The sequence below is a fragment of the Microtus oregoni genome, unplaced genomic scaffold, assembly GCF_018167655.1.
Source record: "Microtus oregoni isolate MIOR12 unplaced genomic scaffold, Mior012 000048F_ref0000485, whole genome shotgun sequence".
NCBI lineage: Eukaryota > Metazoa > Chordata > Mammalia > Rodentia > Cricetidae > Microtus > Microtus oregoni.
This window is the reverse complement of record NW_024543222.1, coordinates 14,777,255-14,797,683: the sequence shown is the minus strand read 5'-3', so window position 1 is coordinate 14,797,683 and position 20,429 is coordinate 14,777,255. Positions and strand designations below refer to the sequence as shown.

Below are 20,429 nucleotides of genomic sequence, written 5' to 3'. Positions count from 1 at the left end.
AACAGCAAATTCAAGGTCACATATTAGTCAGCTACTTGAAGAGTATAAATACAATGTGCCAGGACTGGCCAGTGTGGTGACAAGTGTCTGTAATCCCAGCATTAGGGAGGCCTCTAGAGGCAAGAGGACCACAAGTTTAAGGACAGCCAGGTCTACATAGTGTACAAGCCAGTTTTGTTCTCGAAGGACCAAATTAAATTAAAATGGAAATAAAATACCAAGATTTCTTTGAGGCAAAAAATAATGATGAAATTTGATACACTGTCTATAGATCATTGGTCCAAACAGAAGACAGATATTTAAGCCAACAGTGTTCCAGGCATAAGAACATCAGACATGTCCCTGCCCTGGATGACTCAAGGCGTGAGAGAAGTACGGAGTGCTAGGGGATTTGGTCTTCTGAGGTAAAGAAGGGAGCCTAGTGAGAGTGGAATAACGAATAAGCTAGGGAAGGATCAGAAGGTGAGGGTGTCTGCTATGGAAGCCTGAGGAGCTGAATTCAGATGGCAGGGCCGATGGGCAGAGAGAAGAGGAGCCGGCCAGCCCCCAGGGGCCTGCTGGCCAGACACGGAGGAAGTAGGAAAGTAGGATGGACGACAAACACGGCAACACGTACATTAGTAGAAATGGGTTAGTTTAAGTTAAAGGAAAAAAAATAGCTAGAAACAAGCCAAGCTAAGGCTGAGCATTCATAATTATTAATAAGTCCCAGGTCATGATTTGGAGGCTAGCGGTCCAGGAAAGCCTGCTATAGCCTGTCTCAAAGGATAAGGTGGAATGTGATAGAGCAGGACGCCTGGGCTCCACGCTCAGAGTGAGCATACCCACACATACACATGTGCATACACCACACACACACACACAAGAAGAAGAGGAAGAGGAAACGGAGAGAAGAGAAGCACCTTCGCCTACTGAAGACCTGAGTTCCTTCTCCAGGTCCCACATAGTAGAAGGGGAGAACTGACTCCTGCAAGTTGTCCCGGGGCCTCCGTGTGCATGAAATGTCGCATACATACATACACACACATGCATGCATACACAGTCCCTCTCTTCCACTACTTCTTTGAGCAATTTGAGAACAAAAGAAAACATATTATGATATGTTTACCCAAAATCTAAAATAAACATCTATGAGTCTATACTGATAGAAATAAATAATGAAAGTAGGACTCTAGGTCAGTGGTAGAGCAGTTGCCTGGCATGTGAGAGGGCCTAGGTTCAACCCCCAGAATTATAAAAAGAGTGGAAATTAAAAAATAATTATTTAACACAGGTAGAGACCAATAACCAAGAAATGGCAATAAAAGGGAAAATAGATTATATATTTATATATACATATATATTTGCTTTACTTTGTTTTCTTGATGTACAGGGTCTGATGTAGCACAGTCTAGTCTCAAACTCACTGTGCAGTCAAGACTAGCCTTGAACACCTAATCTTCCTGCCCCTGCCCTTGAGTGCTTGGGTTATAGGCAGGCACCACTATGCCTGGCTCTGCCCTTGAGTGCTTGGGTTACAGGCAGGCACCACTATGCCTGGCTCTGCATTTTTTTTCTACCAATTACTACTCATTCCACTTGGTTCTACCATTTCTGTTTGATGCTCGTTCAAATCCCAAGAAAAGACAGCATTCTGTCTCTTTAAAAATCTATTATTCGTCTTCCTTTCTCTCTCCACGTGTTACAGATCACAATCTTCACCTGGCTAAACAACATCTCCTGTCCTGTTAGCACACACATCTCTCCCTCCCCTTCCCCACTCCTATAGCCAAGGCTGACCTAGACATCACTGTTTAGCCTAAGCGGGCCTTGAATCATCAATATTCCCACCACAGCTTCCAAGTGCTGGGGTTAGAGACAGAAGTTACCATATCTGACCGTGTCTATTCTTAAATAATTGTCCTAGAGGGGCTGGAGAGATGGCTCCGAGGTTAAGAGCATTGCCTGCTCTTCCAAAGGTCCTGAGTTCAATTCCCAGCAACCACATGGTGGCTCACAACCATCTTTAATGAGGTCTGGTGCCCTCTTCTGGCCTTCAGGCATACACACAGACAGAATATTGTATACATAATAAATAAATATTTTTAAAAAATTGTCCTAATATATACCCACTTCCTCAGCCTTCCGAAATGCTTACAACTTCTTCACCAAGGATAAGACTGGCAGTATCGATTCACATGGATTGATGAGCACCTTAGCCAAACTCGGGATGAATCTAAACACATATGATATCTACAATGAATTAAAATGTGCTGATCTTGACAGTGAGTATTTTGACCTATTATTTTCCCATAATATACTTTTTGTGTATATCTGTGTTATCATTTATCCTATAAGTGCAAGGAATACCTCTTCCTTATCTACCAAAAGTATACTTCTAAACAAAGGTAAGGTTATCTTCCATGACCTACATCTCACTTCCTGTGGTTTCAAATAACTGGGTCAATTGTAGTCCAAAAATATTAGTATTTTTCTGAATGCTTTCAAGAGAAAAAGACCACAGTAATGTAACTTTTTACAATAGTATACTGTGGAGCTTGGACGTGTTGGCGCACACCTTTAATCCTAGCACTCAGAAGGCAGAGACAGGAGGATCTCTATGAGTTCCAGGCCAGCCTGTTCTACATAGTGAGTCCCAGGACAGCCAGGACTACATAAAGAGACCCTGTCTCAAACATGCACGCGCACACACACACACACACACACACACACACAGAGTATATGGTTTTAATTATTTTATTATTGCCAATTCCTAATCTATCAGATAAATTTTATTGCAAATATGTATATGTGATAAAGCATAGGATATGCAGGGATAGGAATGGTCCACAAACCAACCAAAACAAAACCAAAAAGCTCTCTCTGTTACATCAAGACATCCTCTAAAGTGAGTATCGTAACAAAGACTTGAACTTGGTATTGAGATGGGACGGTCACTCAGTTTCCACACAGGAATTTTCTTTAAAAATTAGGGTTTTTCCTAGCTCGTACATACACCCCATTGATATATTTAGAGAGAAACACAAACTTACTGCCTATTGTCCTGCCAAAGGTTAGGATTGTAGGCATGAGCCGCCATACTCAGGTCTAACCAAGGCCTTAAGACTTGGAGGCTTTGAAATGTAACGTCTCTGTCCCCCATGGACAAGAAACTACCACTATATTTGTATGTGTTTCTCTTTAAGGATATCAGTGGGGCACATGTATGAGCTTAAAAAAAAATGGAAAGTGCCTGTGTGGAACCTAAGAGTGACTGTCCCTTAGCCTGCTCTTTCCCAAACTGAAGTCTTTGTCATGATGCTCACTTTAGAGAATGTCTTGAAGTAACTGAGAGATGCGAAGTCATAAAATCCAAGCCCACCATTTCCATCTGAACCATAATATGAATCTCTCTTGTGTCCTGAGAGCCCACTGACGTTTAAATGCCAGAGAAATTTTGATAGTATTTTAAAGTATACAAGTCATGGGATTTGTTTTCCTCTTTGGGACTTTTTTTTTTTTTTTGGATTTTTTGAGACAGGGTTTCTCCGTAGCTTTTGGTTCCTGTCCTGGAACTAGCTCTTGTAGACCAGGCTGGCCTCGAACTCACAGAGATCCGCCTGCCTCTGCCTCCCGAGTGCTGGGATTAAAGGCATGCGCCACCACTGCCCGGCTCTTTGGGATTTTTTATTGTTGGTATTTGGTTTGGTTTTTTGAAGCAGGGTCTTTATATATTCCAAGCTGACCTCTAACTTGCTATGTAGCTGAGGGTGGCTTTGAACCACTGATGCTTCTGCCTCCCCCTCTCAAGTGCTACGGCCTGTGCCTGGAGTCCAGCCTAACATATTGTGTGGAAAATATTTGCAGCGTACTATTTTCTCTGGCTCCTCATCAGCCAGGGGCCAAGGAATCAAGGTCACCAGATAATTAGAGCTATCACTTCTTTCCACTAGCTCTGCCCAGTTGTTCTAGTCCCTCAAGTGCCTGCACATCCTCTAATCGTACTTCCCGTCTTTTTGTTTGTGTTTGGTTTTCATTTTTGCTTTTTGTTTCTTGAGATAGGGTTTCTCTGTGTAGCCCTGACTGTCCTGGAACTCACTCTGTAGACCAGGCTGGCCTTAAACTAACAGAGATCCGCCTGCCTCTGCCTCCTGGATGCTGGGACTAAAGGCGAGCTCTGTCTCTGCTTGGCAACTGTCTTAACTTTAGAGGCAGTGGGGTACGAGAGGGACATGTAGAGATTCCTCATGAAGTGACACTCTCTGGCAAAGGACAGCAGTAGCTAACAGCTTTTACTGGATGCTTACACCTTGCCATAGTTTCTGTTGGCTACAGCAGACTGGTGTAAATATAGATCAGGTCATAAAGACTGAAGTAAATACAAGGGTTTTAAGTTCAAGACCAGCATGGGCTACATAGGGAGGCACTACCAAAAATAATCTCTTTGAGGAGGGAAAGGAAACCAAGGTTTACCTTAGCCTCTTTTCAGCCCTGAATATGCTGATTTTAAGTGTAAAGTGGCTCAGACTACTTTAGCTTTTATACTTCACATTCAATAAATAATTAAAATACATCCCAGCTGGGTGTGGTAGCAGACACCTGTAATCTCAGCAAACTGCAGGCTGAGGCCGAGGGATTGCAAATGTGAAGCCAGTTCTAGGTAAAACCAGTGTGTGTACTCTCTCGCGCGCTCTTTCTCTCCTTTATATACAAATTGTGCATTTATATAAGCTTTTAGCAATATGTTCTTAGCTGAGATTCCTGTTGCAGGAGACGGTAAGATCAGCTTCTCAGACTTTGTAGGGGTGCTGACAGATAAGAAACTCTTCCTCAAGGCTGTGGGTGAGTAGATGTCTCTGGGGAACCCTGCCCACTACACAGAAAACACGACCCCTGAGGTCTACAGTTAGGAGACATCTAGGATGCAATTCTAGTCTAGGATATGATTCTTGTTTTCCCTACAAAATAATGTCAAACAGACTGATACCATCAGAATTGCAACTTACATACATCGAGCAGCTACTGGCCTCCTGCAGGAGAGATGTTGCTTTTGTCTCTAATGAGAACACTAAGGAAGTAGCAGGTGCAGAAAGTTTAGCCTTCCTTTTATTTTAATTTATTTTTATTTTTATGTGTGTGGGTATCTTGCCTTGTATGTCTGTATCAGATCATCTGGAACTAGAATTGCAGATGGTTGTTAACAGCTAGGTGGGTGCTAGGAATCTAACCCAGGTCCTTTGGAAGAGTAGTCAGTGTTCTTAACCACTGAGCCATCTCTCCAGCCCCCTATTTTCCCTTTATAGTTTTTAGTTCTTACCCAAGCACATGCACTACTTCCGAAAGCACTCCTTTTTTAAAAAAAAAAAAATAATATTTTTTAGAGCTTGGGTAGCTTACTGTCTCTACACCCTGATGAAGCCTCCGCTCTCAGTTAGAGGCCGGGGTTAGAGAGCATGTGCTCACCTGTGGCCATCGATCTGCTCAGACTGGAAGCTGCCTTCAGTCTCTCATGCTCTGTTTCCCGACCTAACAGGCTGCCTTGGAAAATCCAACCACTCTTCATACCGCATGCTCTAGGATTCCAGATTCCAAACCCCACAAGTAGTTTGAAAACATACCCAAACTTAAGCCACAGCCTGTCCCTAAGATAGAGAAAAATTGGTGCTCTCAAAAATTGTGACAAATGAGAGTTCCTCTGCAACCTAGAGGTAGTTATTAATTCCCTTTCATAGAAGAACAAGACAATTCTACTTAACATATTACACGTGCAGATGTTAAAAGTACTGCCGTATTTTCTTAGTCGTCATTGAACTATGATTGTTCTGTCTACTCAGTAATCAAAATGACCTTTCTCTAAATAGAACATTTTTAATGTTTTGCCATATTTCTAGTCTCTGATTTAATATTGCCACAAATTCTCGGTAAATTTTTAATAGCTGTTTTTCTCAGAAGACATTTTGAAATTTCTCTTTTCTGTTTCCTCTATAGTTCCCGAAAAGAAACTGTGTTTGGATTTAGCTAACAACCCCGGGATCTTATTATTTGAAATCCTATCAAAACTTGTAGAGACTTCATCCCTGCACAGAAAGGATGTAATAGAGCTAGTAAGGTAAGTGGCCACAGGACAGGTGAAGGCAGCTTACCGAGGATGCCTCACCAGCGTTCTACTCCACAGAGCTCAATCTGAAACCCAAGAAAGGATCGGGGCAAAGGGCTGATAATATCACAACACTCTCTCCTGGTTCTGAAATCATAAGACTGCACTTACACTATGCTGAAGCTCCACATGGGCATAAAACATACGAAAATAAGCTTCAGCCGCCCCGAGACAGAGCTGCTGGTGCACAAGCTAGCCTTTGTCTTCCCTTCTCCTTCCTTTCCTCGCCTACAAAGTGCAGGCGCTAACAACACCCGCGTGAAGGGCACCTGTGGGACGCAGAGTGGCACAGGCGCAGCACTCAGCGCGTCATCCAGCACAGTGCTACTCCTTATTCTGTGGAACAAGTACAATAAAGAGGGCATGCATGTTACTTAATAGGGTCCTCCCTAAAAGAGTGCACACAATCACCTGCATTTTGCAAACAAAAAATCCGGAAAGCAGATCAAATGCTTGCCCGAGAGTGGTGTGCTGATGTTAGCACAGTGTCGTGTGCTCATGGCCTCTTGCACTCCTACTAAGTGGGCAGGACACCTTCACTATCGCTGCTGTTGTTACTGAAAGTGAATTGTAGTTTTTGTTTATTTGGTTATCTTTTGAGGTTGCTCTTTACCTACTGAAAAATTTCCAAATTCTGGAAAATAGAGACCCAAGATCCAGGAAGCTGTTAAGACCCTTCCTAGATACAGTGGGGGAAATAATAATCTCCAGGGCATGAAAATACAAGATGACTAGGCAAAGTGGCACACGTCTTTAGCCCAGCACACAGGAGGCAGAGGCAGGTAGATCTCTGAGTTCAAAACTAGCCTGGTCTACATAGCAAGTTCCAGGACAGCCAGGCCGACACAGTGAGACCCCATCTCTAAAATAAATAAACATATCAAAAAAATAAGTATAAGACAAAGGAAAATTCTAAAGAAAAACAAAAACAAACAAAAGAATCAAGCTATGAAGAAAGTCCTATTACAGTAGTGGCAGACTTCTCTCCAGAAATCTTACAAGCCAAGAGAGAATGGAATGATTTGTTCAAAACGTTAAAAGAGAATACTCAACAATCAGGAATTCTACACCTAGCAAAGCTGCCCTTCAGAAATTAAACAGAAAGAAAGGCTTCCCAAGACAAACACTGCAAGAATGCTTTGGGACCCACATGGGTAGAAGGAAATAGCTCCTGCAAGTTGACCTCTGACCTACACACATAAGCACACCAGAGTACACGAGTGCACATGTATACAAATGCATGCACACACACACATTAAATTAATAAATGTGCCGGGTGGTGGTGGTACACACCTTTAATCACAGCACTTGGAAGGCAGAGGCCAGCCTAATCTACAGAGTGTTCCAGAACAGCCAGTGCTGTTACACAGAGAAACCTGTCTCAAAAAAAAAACACACACACACACACACACAAATGTAGCAATGTCAAAAATTATGAAAAGAGACCAAGATGGTCCTTATAGAAATGATGAAGGAATCAGTTTAGCCAAAGGAAATAACAGCTGAGGCTGAAGCTCAGCGTATAGAGTACTTGGCTGGCATGTGGAAAGTCACAAGCTCAGTCTCCGCACTGGAAAAGCTGGTCATTAACGTTCTAAAAAAACTTATAAGAATAGAGATAGCTGTGTAGCTGAATAGTAGAATGCTAACCTAACGTGCACAGCCACCTGGGTTTGATCCCAGACCATAGGCAGGTATAGTGCTCGTGCTGTGATCCCATCACACTGGAATCTGAAGCAGAAGGGACACCATGAGTTCAATGCCAGCCTGGGCTACAAAGTGAGATCCTGCCTCAAAAAAGAAGAAAACTGCATTTCAAAACCCAATACAGAGCTGGAGAGATGGCTCAGAGGTTAAGAGCACTGGCTGCTCTTCCAGAGGTCCTGAGTTCAATTCCCAGCAACCACATGGTGGCTCACAACCATCTATGATGAGATCTGGTGTCCTCTTCTGGCCTGCAGGCATACATGCAGGCAGAACACTGTATACAGAATAAGTAAATAAATCTTCAAAACAATAAAACCCAATACAAAGTACTACAGTATATGGCACCTTCTTCAGCAGTGTGGCTACTAGTAAGGAGCCCATGCGCTTGTAAATAATCCTTCACCCAAGACCCTGTAAGCAGCCCCCAAAATACACATTGAGTTTTCAAGCCAGAAAGAAAGAAGAAGGTAAGAATGGGGGGGGGGGGGAGAAAATGAGAATACAAAGGAAGAAGGAAGATAGAGAGGAAGGGAAGGAGTGGGGAGAGAGAGCAAGAATGAGAATACAAAGCATGACAAGAGAGACTGAAGTGGAAAGAGAGAGTAGCTGGGATACAGGAGAGGACAATGAAGTGAATGTAAGAGAAATATATAATGTACAAAAATGCCATAATGAAACCATTACTATTATGTATGATAAACATATGCTAATAAGCCTTAAATAGATTTAAAATAAATATTAATCAACTTCTGTAACTTGTAGTGGTTTTTTTTTGTCCTAACAATTCTTTATTCCATTTCTGAATTACCTGTGTTTTCTCTTTAAGCTATTTCCGAAAAAAATTCCAGGAAAGCCACTCTGAAATGCCATGGAGTCCGTATGGGAGAAGGGGCTTTAGGCCAGATATATGCACTCCTCCGCGCTCAAGCACTGCTGCCTTTGCCAATTCTGCCAAGATCTCGATAATGAAAGAAAAGGATTTGTATAAGTTTCTTGAAGTACTCAAGCGTAAGTGCCATTTTCCCTCTCCACTGTGATAGAGCGACTTCCAGGCAGCTGGTCAGAAATAGACACCAGAGGCCAAGAACAGGGCCGGGGCTCTTGGAGTAGCTGCTCTCTGTCACACAGGCTTGGAAGCAGAAGTCCTCAGCCCTCAGACACCTGAGTGAAGTCTGAAGGATGGGTGTGCGGTGGGAACATGAGACTCAGGCAGAGGAGCCGGGGCCACAAGGGGAGCAGATGGAAGTGCACTGGGCTCTGCATGCTTGTCATTCAGGGAACTTTTTACGTCATGTATAATGCCGTTTTTGGTTTTGTCTTTTTAGGGTGTGATCTCCCTACAGGTAGCCCGTACTCAAAAATACCTGTCTTTCCGTTGTTCCCTGATGTGGACGGGGTGGTGATGGGAAAGCCATTCAAAGACATACAGAAGCTAGAGATGCTGAGGAAAAAGGAACCTCTGAGTTTCTTCGAGGACTATTTTTTCCATAAAAGAGATTGGAAAGCACAGGTGGGTTTAATCTGTCATACTAGCTAATTTAAATACTCCATCTCTAAGAACCTAACTCAAGGCTAAAAGCATGTTTTCTTTACAGATAATGTGCAGTGTCTTGGGAGGTTGTAGCTATTGTTTTGAGATGTTGGTTTGGTTTGGGGTTGGGATTTTTAGAGACAAGGTCCATTGTACCCTGACTGACTCAAATTTCTAAGGAGCCAACAGTAAATTATCTATTAAATATATACTTTAGAGGCTGGAGAGGTGATTCTGTGGTTAAGAGCACTTACTGTTCTGCCATACTCTTTGTTTGTTTGTTTGGTTGGTTGGTTTGGTTTTTTGACACCAGGTTTTTCTGTATAACAGACCTGATTTCCTGGAACTCACTCTGTAGATCAGGCTGGCCTCAAACTCACAGAGATCTGCCTGCCTCTGCCTGCTGAGTGCTGGAATTAAAGGTCATACTCATTTCTTAATACTACTCTTACAAAGGACCTGACTTTGGTTCCCAGTACCTACATACATCAAGTGACTCATAGCTGTAATTCCAGCTCCAGAGGATCTGATGCCTCTGAACTCCACAGACATCTACACTCAAGTGTACATAACCACACACACACAATTAAACATAATTTTAAAAAATATATCTTAATAACATACCAACCAGTACCCTGTCCCCCTCCCTAATTTTTCCATAACATATATTGGTATCTATTTTTATACCTCAGATATCATATTTACATTTATTGTATATAAAGATATATTACATTATCATTTATGCATACGATATCATATGTACATTTATAAATAGGATAATGTACCATATTTAATGTTGATCTATATTAATACATAGTGTGTATAGCTGTGGAGATGGCTCAGCGAGCCAAGGGCCGCACAAGCATGAGGACCTGAGTCCAGGTCCCCGACACCCATGTGAAAGATGTCCTGGGGCACATTTCTACAACCACATGCTGAGACAAGCAGACCCTGGGACCAGCCTGTCTAGCCGAAAACTCTAGTGAGAGAGCCTGTCTTAAAACACACAGTGATATCCAAAAATGTCCTCAAAAGCAAGCAAAATGCCCATGCTTCAAAAAGCAAGACAACCAGACAGATCTTTACAAGTTCAATCTGGTCTACCTAGTGAGACCCTCTCTTTCTCAAGAGAGAACTTAAAGCCCTAACACCAAGCTTATAAAATGACAGAGAGACAGGAAGGTCACATGGAGGTGCTTAGACCTGATGGCTAGGGACAGGGTTTAGCCTGACAATTCAGGATGAAATGTGGATGCCTAGAACTAAATCTAAAATAATAAGATTTAGATTTAATTTTAAATTTAAAACCTCTGGAAAAAATCAGAATCTGTGAGAGGAAAGGTACTGCTTGGTACAAGGCTCAAGTTCACCTGCTGGGAGCCCTCAGTGGAGAAGAAGGTCTCCTTTGGGAATGTGAAACCTGAGATTTGAGAAAACCTGGGACTCACAGTTCCCATACTGGATACAGTCTCCAAACTGTGCACTTACCCTAAAAATCAGTTCAAGCTTAGAAAAATCTACAAGACACAAATATAAACATATTCAAATCCTGAGCCACTCATTTCACACCATAAAAACAAAACAAAACCCCTTTGAGAGCTGGCAAGACTGCCTCTCAAACTTGCACAAACTTGCCACCCTGAGCTTGGTTCCCAGAACCCATGTAAAGATGGAGAGAACTATGCCATGCACAGACACACAGACACACAGATGTTGGTGGAAGTTTATGTCCCCTCCACCAGCTCCTTAGTAACTGATACAGAGACTTAATATTAATTACAAATGCTCAGCCTATAGCTCAGGCTTATTACTGACTAGCTCTTACAATTTAACCCATTTCTATTCATCTATGTACTGCCCTGAGGCTCGTGGCTTTTACCTCTATCCCATTTTTTGTGTGTCTGACTTGTTCTTCCTCAGACTCTACTCTTCCTCATCCCATCATTCTTATTTAGCTTTTTCTCCTAACTTTATCCTATTCAGCTTGTTTATTAAACCAATCATAGCGACATATATTCACACAGTGTACAGAAGGATTATTCCACAACATACAGACATCACACAATCAGTCAATTAATATTTTTTTTTATTTTTGAGACAGGGTTTCTCCGTAGCTTTTGGTTCCTGTCCTGGAACTAGCTCTTGTAGACCAGGCTGGCCTCGAACTCACAGAGATCCGCCTGCCTCTGCCTCCCATGTGCTGGGATAAAAGGCGTGCGCCACCACCGCCCTGCCAGTCAATTAATATTAATTAATGTAGAGAGATCCCAGAACAGACTATATAAAGAATACAGGGAGACTTTTGGCCTGTATTCAGAAAAGACTCACACAGGAAAAAAAGAATGGGTTGAAGGATGGAGGGGGAAAAGAGATGGCGAAATCTCAAAATGGGGGGAAGAGTTAAGAAAATTCATACTAGATAGCTTTAGAGAGACCAGATCAGTACTGACGGAGTTTGGAGTCTGACTTTTTAGCAGCCACTGGAATGGGTTGGTTGGTTGATTTGTTTGTTGTGTTTTTATTTTTTATTAATTTTATTATTTTTAAAAAGAAAATAAACTATCTTTTTTCATTTTACAGACCAATCCCAGCTCCCACTCCCTCCCATCCTCCTATTTCCTCCACCTACCCCGCATGCCCCCCCACATCCACTCTACAGAGAGGGTAAGACACATTGCTGTGGGGAAGGTCCAATGCCCTTCCTACTATATTCAGACTGAGAAAGATATTCATCCAAAGAGAATAGGTTCCCAAAAAGCCAGTACAAGCAGTAGAGATAAATCCTGGTGTCACTGCCAGTGGCCTCACAATCAGTCCCAGCCACACAACTATCACCCACATTCAGAGGAACTAGCTTGGACTTAGGCAGTTTCCTTCCCTGTCCGGCTGGAGTTGGTGAGCTCCCATTAGCTCAGGTAAACTGTTTCAGTAGGTGAACCCATCATGGTCTTGACCTCTTTGCTCATGTTCTCATTCCTCCCACTCTTCAGCTGGATTTTGGGAGCTCAGTCCAGTGCTCCGATGCAGGTCTCTGCCTCTGTTTCCATCAGTTGCTGGACGAAGGTTCTGTGGTGACATTTAAGATATTCATCAGTCTGACTACAGGGCAAGGCCAGTTCAGGCACCCTGGCCTCTATTGCTTAGGGTCTTAACTGGGGTCATCCTTGTGGATTCCTGGGAGTTTCTCTAGTGCCAGGTTTCTTGCTAGCCCCATAATGGCTCCCTCAATCAAAATATCTCTTTCCTTGTTCTCATCTCTGTTTTTTCTCCATCTCAACTATCCTGTTCCTTCAAGTTCTTCTCGCCTCTCTCCTTCTCCCCTCATTTTCCCCTTCCACCCTCCCTACTCCCCCCACCCCCATGCTCCCGATTTTGTCAGGTGATCTTGTCTATTTCCCCTTTCCAGCTGGATCTATGTATGTTTTTCTTAGGGTTCACCTTGTTACTTAGCTTCTCCAGAATCATGAACCTGGAGTAAAGTAAAGGTTCAATATCCCTTACTTTACAACTAGTATCCAGTTATGAGTGAGTATATACCATGTTCATTTTTCTGGGTCTGGGTTACCTCACTCAGGATTGTTTTTTTCTAGTTCCATCCATTTGCATGCAAATTTCAAGATGTCATTGTTTTTTACCACTGAGTAGTACTCCATTGTGTAAATGTGCCACATTTTCTTTATCCATTCTTCAGTTGACCAGCATCTAGGTTGTTTCCAGGTCCTGGCTATTACAAACAATGCATCATGCTGCTATGAACATAGTTGAACAAATGTCCTTATATTATGATTGAGCGTCTTTTGGGTATATGCCCAAGAGTGGTATTGCTGGGTCCTGAGCTAGGTTGATTCCCAATTTTCTGAGAAACCGCCATACTGATTTCCAAAATAGTTTTACAAGTTTGCACTCCCACCAACAATGCAGAAGTGTTCCTTCTAGCCCACATCCTCTCTACCATAAGTTGTCATCAGTGTTTTTTAACTTGGCCATTCTGACAGGTGGGTGGAATCTCAGAGTTGTTTTGATTTGCATTTCTCTGATGGCTAAGGATGTTGAACATTACCTTAAGTGTCTTTTGGCCATTTGAGATTCTTCTGTTGAGAATTCTCTGTTTAGTTCCATTTTTTTAAATTTGGGTTATTTAGAATTTTGATGTATAATTTCTTGAGTTCTTTATATATTTGGATATATATTTATTCTGTTGTGGGGTTGGTGAAGATCTTTTCCCATTCAGTAGGCTGCCTTTCTGCCTTATTAACTATGTCCTTTGCTTTACAGAAGCTTCTCAGTTTCAGGAGGTCCCATTTATTTATTTATTGTTCTCAGCATCTGTGCTACAGGGGTTATATTTAGGAAGTGGTCTCCTGTGCCAGTGCATTGAAGGCTACTTCCTATTTTCTCTTCTATCAGGTTCAGTGTGGTTGGATTTAAATTGAAGTCTTTAATCCTTTTAGACTTGAATTTTGTGCATGGGGATAGATAGTTGAAGATGCTTTCTTTTTTTCCATTATATTATTTTAACTTCTTTGTCAAAAATCAGATGTTTTTAGGTGTGTGGATTAATAGCTGGGTCTTTGATTCAATTCCATTGGTCAATCTCTCTGTTTTATGCCAATACCAAACTGTTTTCTTTTTATTGTTATTGTTATTATTTTATTACTTTAAAAAATACCAATCCAAATTCCCACTCCCTTCCCTCCTCCCACTCCGTCCACCCCCTCCAATTCTAAGAGGGGGCAAGGCACGCTGCCCTGTGGAAAGTCCAAGACCCTCCCTACTACATCTAGGTTGAGCAAGGTATACTGCATGTCTATAATAGAATTTCATGTCAGGGATGGTGATGCCTCTGGAAGTTCCTTTATTGTACTGGATTGTTTTGGCTATCCTAGGTTTTTTGTTTTTCCGTATAAAGTTGATTGTTCTTCTTTCAAAGGTCTGTGAAGAATTGTATTGGGATTTTGATGGGTATTGCATTGAATCTATAGATTTCTTTTGGCAGGATTGCCATTTTTATTATGTTGATCCTACCTATCCAAGAGCATAGGAGATCTTTCCATTTTCTGATATCTTCTTCAATTTCTTTCTTCAAAGGCTTAAAGTTCTTGTCGAATAGGTCTTTCACTTCTTTGGTTAGTGCTACCCCAAGATATTTTATGTTATTTGTGGCTAATGTAAAGGGTGATGTTTCTCTGATTTCTTTCTCAGCTTCTTTATCATTTGTATATAGGAGGGCTACTGATTTTTTTTTTTTTGAGTTGCTCTTGTATCCTGCCACATCACTGAAGGTATTTTCCACTGTAGGAGTTCCCTAGTAGAGTTTTAGGGGTTACTTATGTATACTATCATATCATTTGCAAATAACAAAAGTGCCACTTGGAGTGTTAACAGTGAAGGAAGAGCTGAAGAGACAGGAATGCCAAGTAGCAGTGAGTCTGGAGATGAGGCAATAAGCATGTCCAAGCAAGCAGTATGCTTACCAGACTTCCATGAGCATTGTTCAACAGCCCAGCAACCAGAGGAACAAATGCTGCTTCCTTCAGGAAGTCTGGAAACAAGAAAGGCTACACTCTTTGGAGGGCACCTTGCTCGAATAGCATTGGAATTCTAGGTCAGGATGGAGTTGGCTTCTCTCCACCTCCCTCACCCACTCCTCCCATCAGTGTTTGTTTTATGAGCAGATTTCTTTGTTGTTATTACAGTGGGTTTGCTAAATACCTGTGGACACGTGCACTCTGCTGGGTGCTCCAGTGCAGCCAACAGTTTAGCGACAACCTTACAAATCATATACAAATCCTCTTGTAACAAATTTCTGACCAAGTGGTGGTGGCGCACGCCTTTAATCCCAGCTCTAGGGAGGCAGAGGCAGACGGATCACCATGAGTTCCAGCCCTGTCTGGTCTACAGAGAGAGTTCCAGGCCAGGACAGTGAGCAAAAAGATCAGAGAAACTATGTCTTGAGAAACTAGAAAAAAAAATCTTGTTTTGTTTTTGTGAAACACTCACACTGTAGCCCAGGCTAGCCTGGAACTCTTTTCAGTTCTCAGTAGTTTCCCAAGGACTGGCATTACAAGTGTGAACCATTATGCCCAACTTCATACTAAAACTTTCCCCCTCATTATTACGTCTTTTTATAATTAATGTCTAAAGTTAGCATACCAAGTAATGGGTTTCCTATGGCATTTTTCACACGTCTTTGTTATCTAATTCAAGCTAAAATGTTTCACTGATCTTTTTGCACATATAAAGGCCGCGGCTGTGAAGCCCATCAGGTCCGCCTCAGGCTATTCAGATGACATCCTAGCCCTCGACCACCTCTTCAAGAAGAAGCAGCACTGGACCGTGTCCGATGCAGCGACCCTCAAACAGCACGTGAGTATCAGGTGCCGCCCCAGACTGCGCTGTCAAAGGTGTTTCCTGCTGGGAAGACTCGGCCCCCAGAAATAAATGAAAATCTCCCCTTTATGGTACAAGATGAGCTGCGCCACTCCCGGAACTCCTGGGAGCTAGCGTTCTTTGAGGGGTTCAGGAGAAGACAAAGAATGCAAGGGCTGAAGGTGTGATTTCTACAAGGGAATGGAAGCACCGAGAACATGCTTATTAGTGTCCAATGCAGACGCAGGGAGTGGTGTGGAGTAAATACATTCTGTCCTTCTCTGTGGAGATGTTAGCTGCTAACTAGGTGGAAGGGTGTATTCTGGAGCCTCTCTGCCTATGCCTTAACGTGTGTGTGCCAGCGTGTGAGCATGCCTGTGCCGGAGATCAGCCTCAGCTTTCTATTCCTTGGGTATCTTTGGCTTTTTTTTCTTTTTTTGACAATCGTCATGCTCCCAGTGCCCCTCCCCCCAGGTTTCTACCCACACAGTCTGTCTTCCCACAGCGCCCACTCATACCCTCATTCATCCACATTCTACCCTGTGTATCCATGAGTTCTGAGATTCGGAGACACCACAGAGAGAAAAGCACAGCTCCTACTCTGAGAAAGCTTGGGGTGAGGGTAAGGTCGCAGAGAAGGAAGGGTTCAGTGTCAGTGCATTGGGATGTGTGGAACTTCAGAACACAAAGCCGTGACCAGCTGACTCCTGTCTCTCCACTGATACATCAACACACAAACAAATGGAGGCTGCCTGTGGCCAGAGACCTCCAGCACCAACACCAGCTGCTCCCTAGGCCAAGAAGCTCTAGAAGATCCTGAGTTTAGCCCCCCTATAACTCAGCCATAAGAGAACAGCAACGATCTCTGTGTCAGAGGAAGGACGCTGGGGTGACCATGCCGGCTGCTTCCATCTACCTTCTCTGTTTAGCAGTAGCCACCTCTGCACTAATAACTAATTTGCCCGAGCCTAGACTTCTTCTTTTACACTGACCTTACCTCAGTCACCATCTGACAAACATCCCCCACCCCCCGGGATGCTAGGTCTCATAACACATCACGCTCAACATACCCCATGCTCACTCATACCTCCTACATCAGCCTGGCTCTCCCCTGAGGATGCTGTATCTCAGCTGTAGACGCCACCATCTCCTCAGTCACTGAAGTCGGAAGCCAAGGGGGCACTCTTAACATTGTTTGTTTGGTTTGGTTTTTTCTTATTCCTTACCTCCACCAATCACCAAATCTAGTCCAACTCATTCTGGGGTGTTTTCCAAGTCTGTTCCCTTCTCTCTACCTCTGTTCTCTCGGTCTGAGTTGAGTCCTTCTGTAAGACTTGCCTGGACAACAGGCTCTAATCTGGAATCTTCAGTTCTGCAGCTTTCCCTGCCCTCAACCACTTTCCACACAGCCACTAACGATCGAACATGAAGATGCAAACATGCCCTTGTCCTGCTTAGAGGTAAATGCTTGAGCTGAAGGTAGACCTCAGTGGTAGCCCTCCTGCCTAGCACGGACAAAGCCCTAGGTTTCACTCCCAGTTCTGGGAGCTAGGAAGGATGCGTGCAGGACATTCTTCTGGGTAGTATCCCAGGGATGAAAGCAAGAGAATTAACAATGGAAGAGCAGCCTGTGCTACGTAGGAAGTCCCAGGCCAGCCTGGCCTACTGAGACCTCTCCTCCAGTAGTGGTAGAGTCTTCTGCTCTACACAACTGAGGGGCTCATCTCACTTCCCTCAGAAACAGCCCCCACCCCATGAAGGGCTCTGCTCCCTCCTCTAACCGTCTCTGCTCTGACTTTCACCCCGACACTCTGCCAACACCACGACTGTCCAGCTCTCCTACCAAGTCCAGGGTGCGTTTGTTGATGTGGCCTCTTCATCCTGGGACTTCTTCCCATCACCTCTCGACGCCTCAATCTTAAAACCCTTAAGGATTTGCTCAGCTCAGCATCTTCTCCCAGCTGACTCTCCCTGTCTTAGACTGAATCTGGTACTTATATCACCTAAGTTAACCCCATGCTTCTCTCCTGGGAACTCACTTTGTAGACCAGGCTGGCATCAAACTCACAGGCCTGCCTCTGCCTCCTGAGTGCTGGGATTAAAGGTGTGTGCCACCACTCCCTGGCTTTCAAGTGACACATTCCCACCATCTCGTAGCTCCTAAATCCCATGCTGCCCCATCTCTAATCTCTGATTTTTTACATGTATGACTCTCAAGCCACCAATAACTATGGTTTATAAATCAAAGATAGTTAAAGTAACTCCACTCAGTTTATGTCTACCCTCTCGATGCAGGTAAAGAGAGCCACAGATGCCTATAACTTAGGAATTGCCCTCGAGCACCGGAAAGAAATGCTGAATCTTTGGAGAAAGATCCGAGGGGATTTGATTGGGATTGAGACCAACAACGAGTCCTTTTACAACACCTTCTCCACATACACATGGTCCTGGAACGTCTGCCAGGAGCTGCTTACCGCTAAGGACTTGCGGCTGCACGACAGCTATGTGAACAAAAACTCCTCCAGCAAGTCTGGGTTGTCTTCCCCATCAGACCTCAGCGAGTATGACCTGGAGACAGGACGGAAAAGGAAACGGAAAGGTTTCAGAGGGTTTCGGCAATGAAATGTCTACATTTTCTAAACAACGCTTAGAAAACTGCTTTCCAAACTTATCAAAATTATGGTTTCTTGCTTTTATCGACTACATTCTTAGCAGGTGGAAATTTTGACATCTTTTGGATTCTGGCCAGTAAAAACCTTTAAATCATAGGATGGCTTCTCTCCCCATGGTTTCTCTGCCCCAAATCTTTGCTACTTAAGAGTAGTTACTCTATTATTAGAGCCAGGTGCCCTCTGCTACTCCCACTCAGCTCAAAACAGCCAAGACAGCATCAGGAAGGGGGAAAGGTGGCCTGGGTTCCTAAGGGCCCTCCATGCAACAAACATCTGAGTTTGGGGTGACGGTAAAGGAGATGGGGTTTTTGAATGCTTGTGAAAGACTCCAGATTCAGAGGACAGCAACTGTGGGGTATAGAACCAGCACACCCTCTGCCCCCAACGAAAGAACCCCGTGACATTTAGGAATATTCCTAAGGCACACCTTTCACTTGGATTGCCCCTGCAAATAACTGAGTTCATACATTACATTAAAGATGCACATAGCTGGGCAGTGGTGGCGCACGCCTTTAATCCCAGGAGGCAGGGGCAGTTGGATCTCTTGAGTTCAAGGCCAGCCTGATCTGCAGAGTGAGTTCCAGGACAGTCAAGGCTACAGAGAGAAACCCTGTCTCAAGAAAAAAAAAAAAAAGCAAACACATAACTATATTGCAAATTTGTGGCGGTATCATGATATTTTGTATTGTGCATGTGTGTGAGCTGTATGTACACGTGTGTGAGTTGACCAGGTAGTGTTAAGCACGCTGGTGTGTGCAGAGCCTAGAGGGGGATGTCAAGGCATCTTCTGAAATCCACTTCTCCATTTTGCTTTCTGAGTCAGGGTCTCTCACTGAGCCTGGAGCTCAACATTTCTGCTAGACTCCAGAATCTGCCTGTCGCTATCTCTGCCTCAAATGTCTGCGTGATGCCAAGGCTTGGAAGTCAGGTCCTCATGGTTAACAGCACTGGATGTTCTTCAGAGGACCTGGGTTCAATTCCCAGCACCTACATGGCAGCTCACAACTGTCTTTAACTCCCAAGATATGACACCCTCATATAGACATACATGCAGGCAACACACCAATGCACATAAAATAAAAATTAAAAGATTATTAAAAATATTTGTGTATCCTTATTCTTCTTGGTTCCATTTTTGTAGTTCTTCCAGCATTCTGTGGGTTTTGAAAGTTTATCCAAGGGAGGCACATAACTTTGGGATTCTGCAAACACTAAATCTGCATTAACCTTTTGATTTATTATCAGGATGGCAAAAATGTTTTATTTGCTCTGCAGATTCTCTCTCCCCCCCTGGGGTGAGAGCTACCCTCAGGCTTGATAAATAGGCAATGACAGCCTTGGATTTCCTGATCCTCTTGTCTTCAATTCCTGAATGCCCGGAGTGTGGAGATTACAAACGTACTCCACCATGCCTGGTTTATGTGGCGTTAGGTATCAAAACCAGGGTGTCATGCATGCTGAGCAAGCACCATCTGAAATCTTGTTCATTCATATTGATCCTCTTTCCCTCCCCCTACCCCCTGTCCCTCTGTAGCCCTGGCTGACCTGGAACTAACTCTCTTGATCACACTAGAGAAGAATTTGCAGCAGTCCTCATGTATCTGACCCCCAAGAACTTGTGGCCCCTTTATTAACTATGACTGTGGTACCTACTGACTTGTCAGGGTCAGTGCTGGCCTCTAGGCTCCCTCAGTCCCTGCTCTCAAGCCCCCTTTTTTCTCCTTCCCATTTAACTCTGAAACTCTTTCCCCTTGTCAGTTTGGAATAAACGTTTCCCTTTTCACCCATGAAACAGCTCCTTTGGTTTCTTTACCGAGCCTATTTTCATTCAGTGTACTGTAAAAGGATTGGTAAAGTTACTGGCCTCTCTATGGACTGTATCTATGATTAAAAGTTTTATTTTGACACTAGAAGTGATTCAAATAAAAAAAGGGGGGGTTAAGACTGGGTTTCTCTGTGTAACCCAGGCTGTTCTGGAACTTGCTCTATAAAACAGGCTGGTCTTAAACTCAGA

At 43.4% G+C, this 20,429-nt stretch overlaps 1 protein-coding gene across 1 annotated transcript in view; it reads left to right on the top strand.

Moving 5' to 3' along the window:
• The window catches only part of Efcab3 (EF-hand calcium binding domain 3), a 30,608-nt gene extending 12,243 nt beyond the window's left edge, over positions 1 to 18,365 (top strand). Inside the window, exons 5-11 of the mRNA XM_041636162.1 lie at positions 2,121 to 2,264; positions 4,750 to 4,821; positions 5,968 to 6,088; positions 8,670 to 8,851; positions 9,169 to 9,353; positions 15,618 to 15,740; positions 18,039 to 18,365. Coding sequence (XP_041492096.1) covers positions 2,121 to 2,264; positions 4,750 to 4,821; positions 5,968 to 6,088; positions 8,670 to 8,851; positions 9,169 to 9,353; positions 15,618 to 15,740; positions 18,039 to 18,365 — 1,154 coding nt within the window. The remainder of the gene's footprint in view (positions 1 to 2,120; positions 2,265 to 4,749; positions 4,822 to 5,967; positions 6,089 to 8,669; positions 8,852 to 9,168; positions 9,354 to 15,617; positions 15,741 to 18,038) is intronic.
• The last annotated feature ends 2,064 nt before the right edge of the window (positions 18,366 to 20,429 follow it).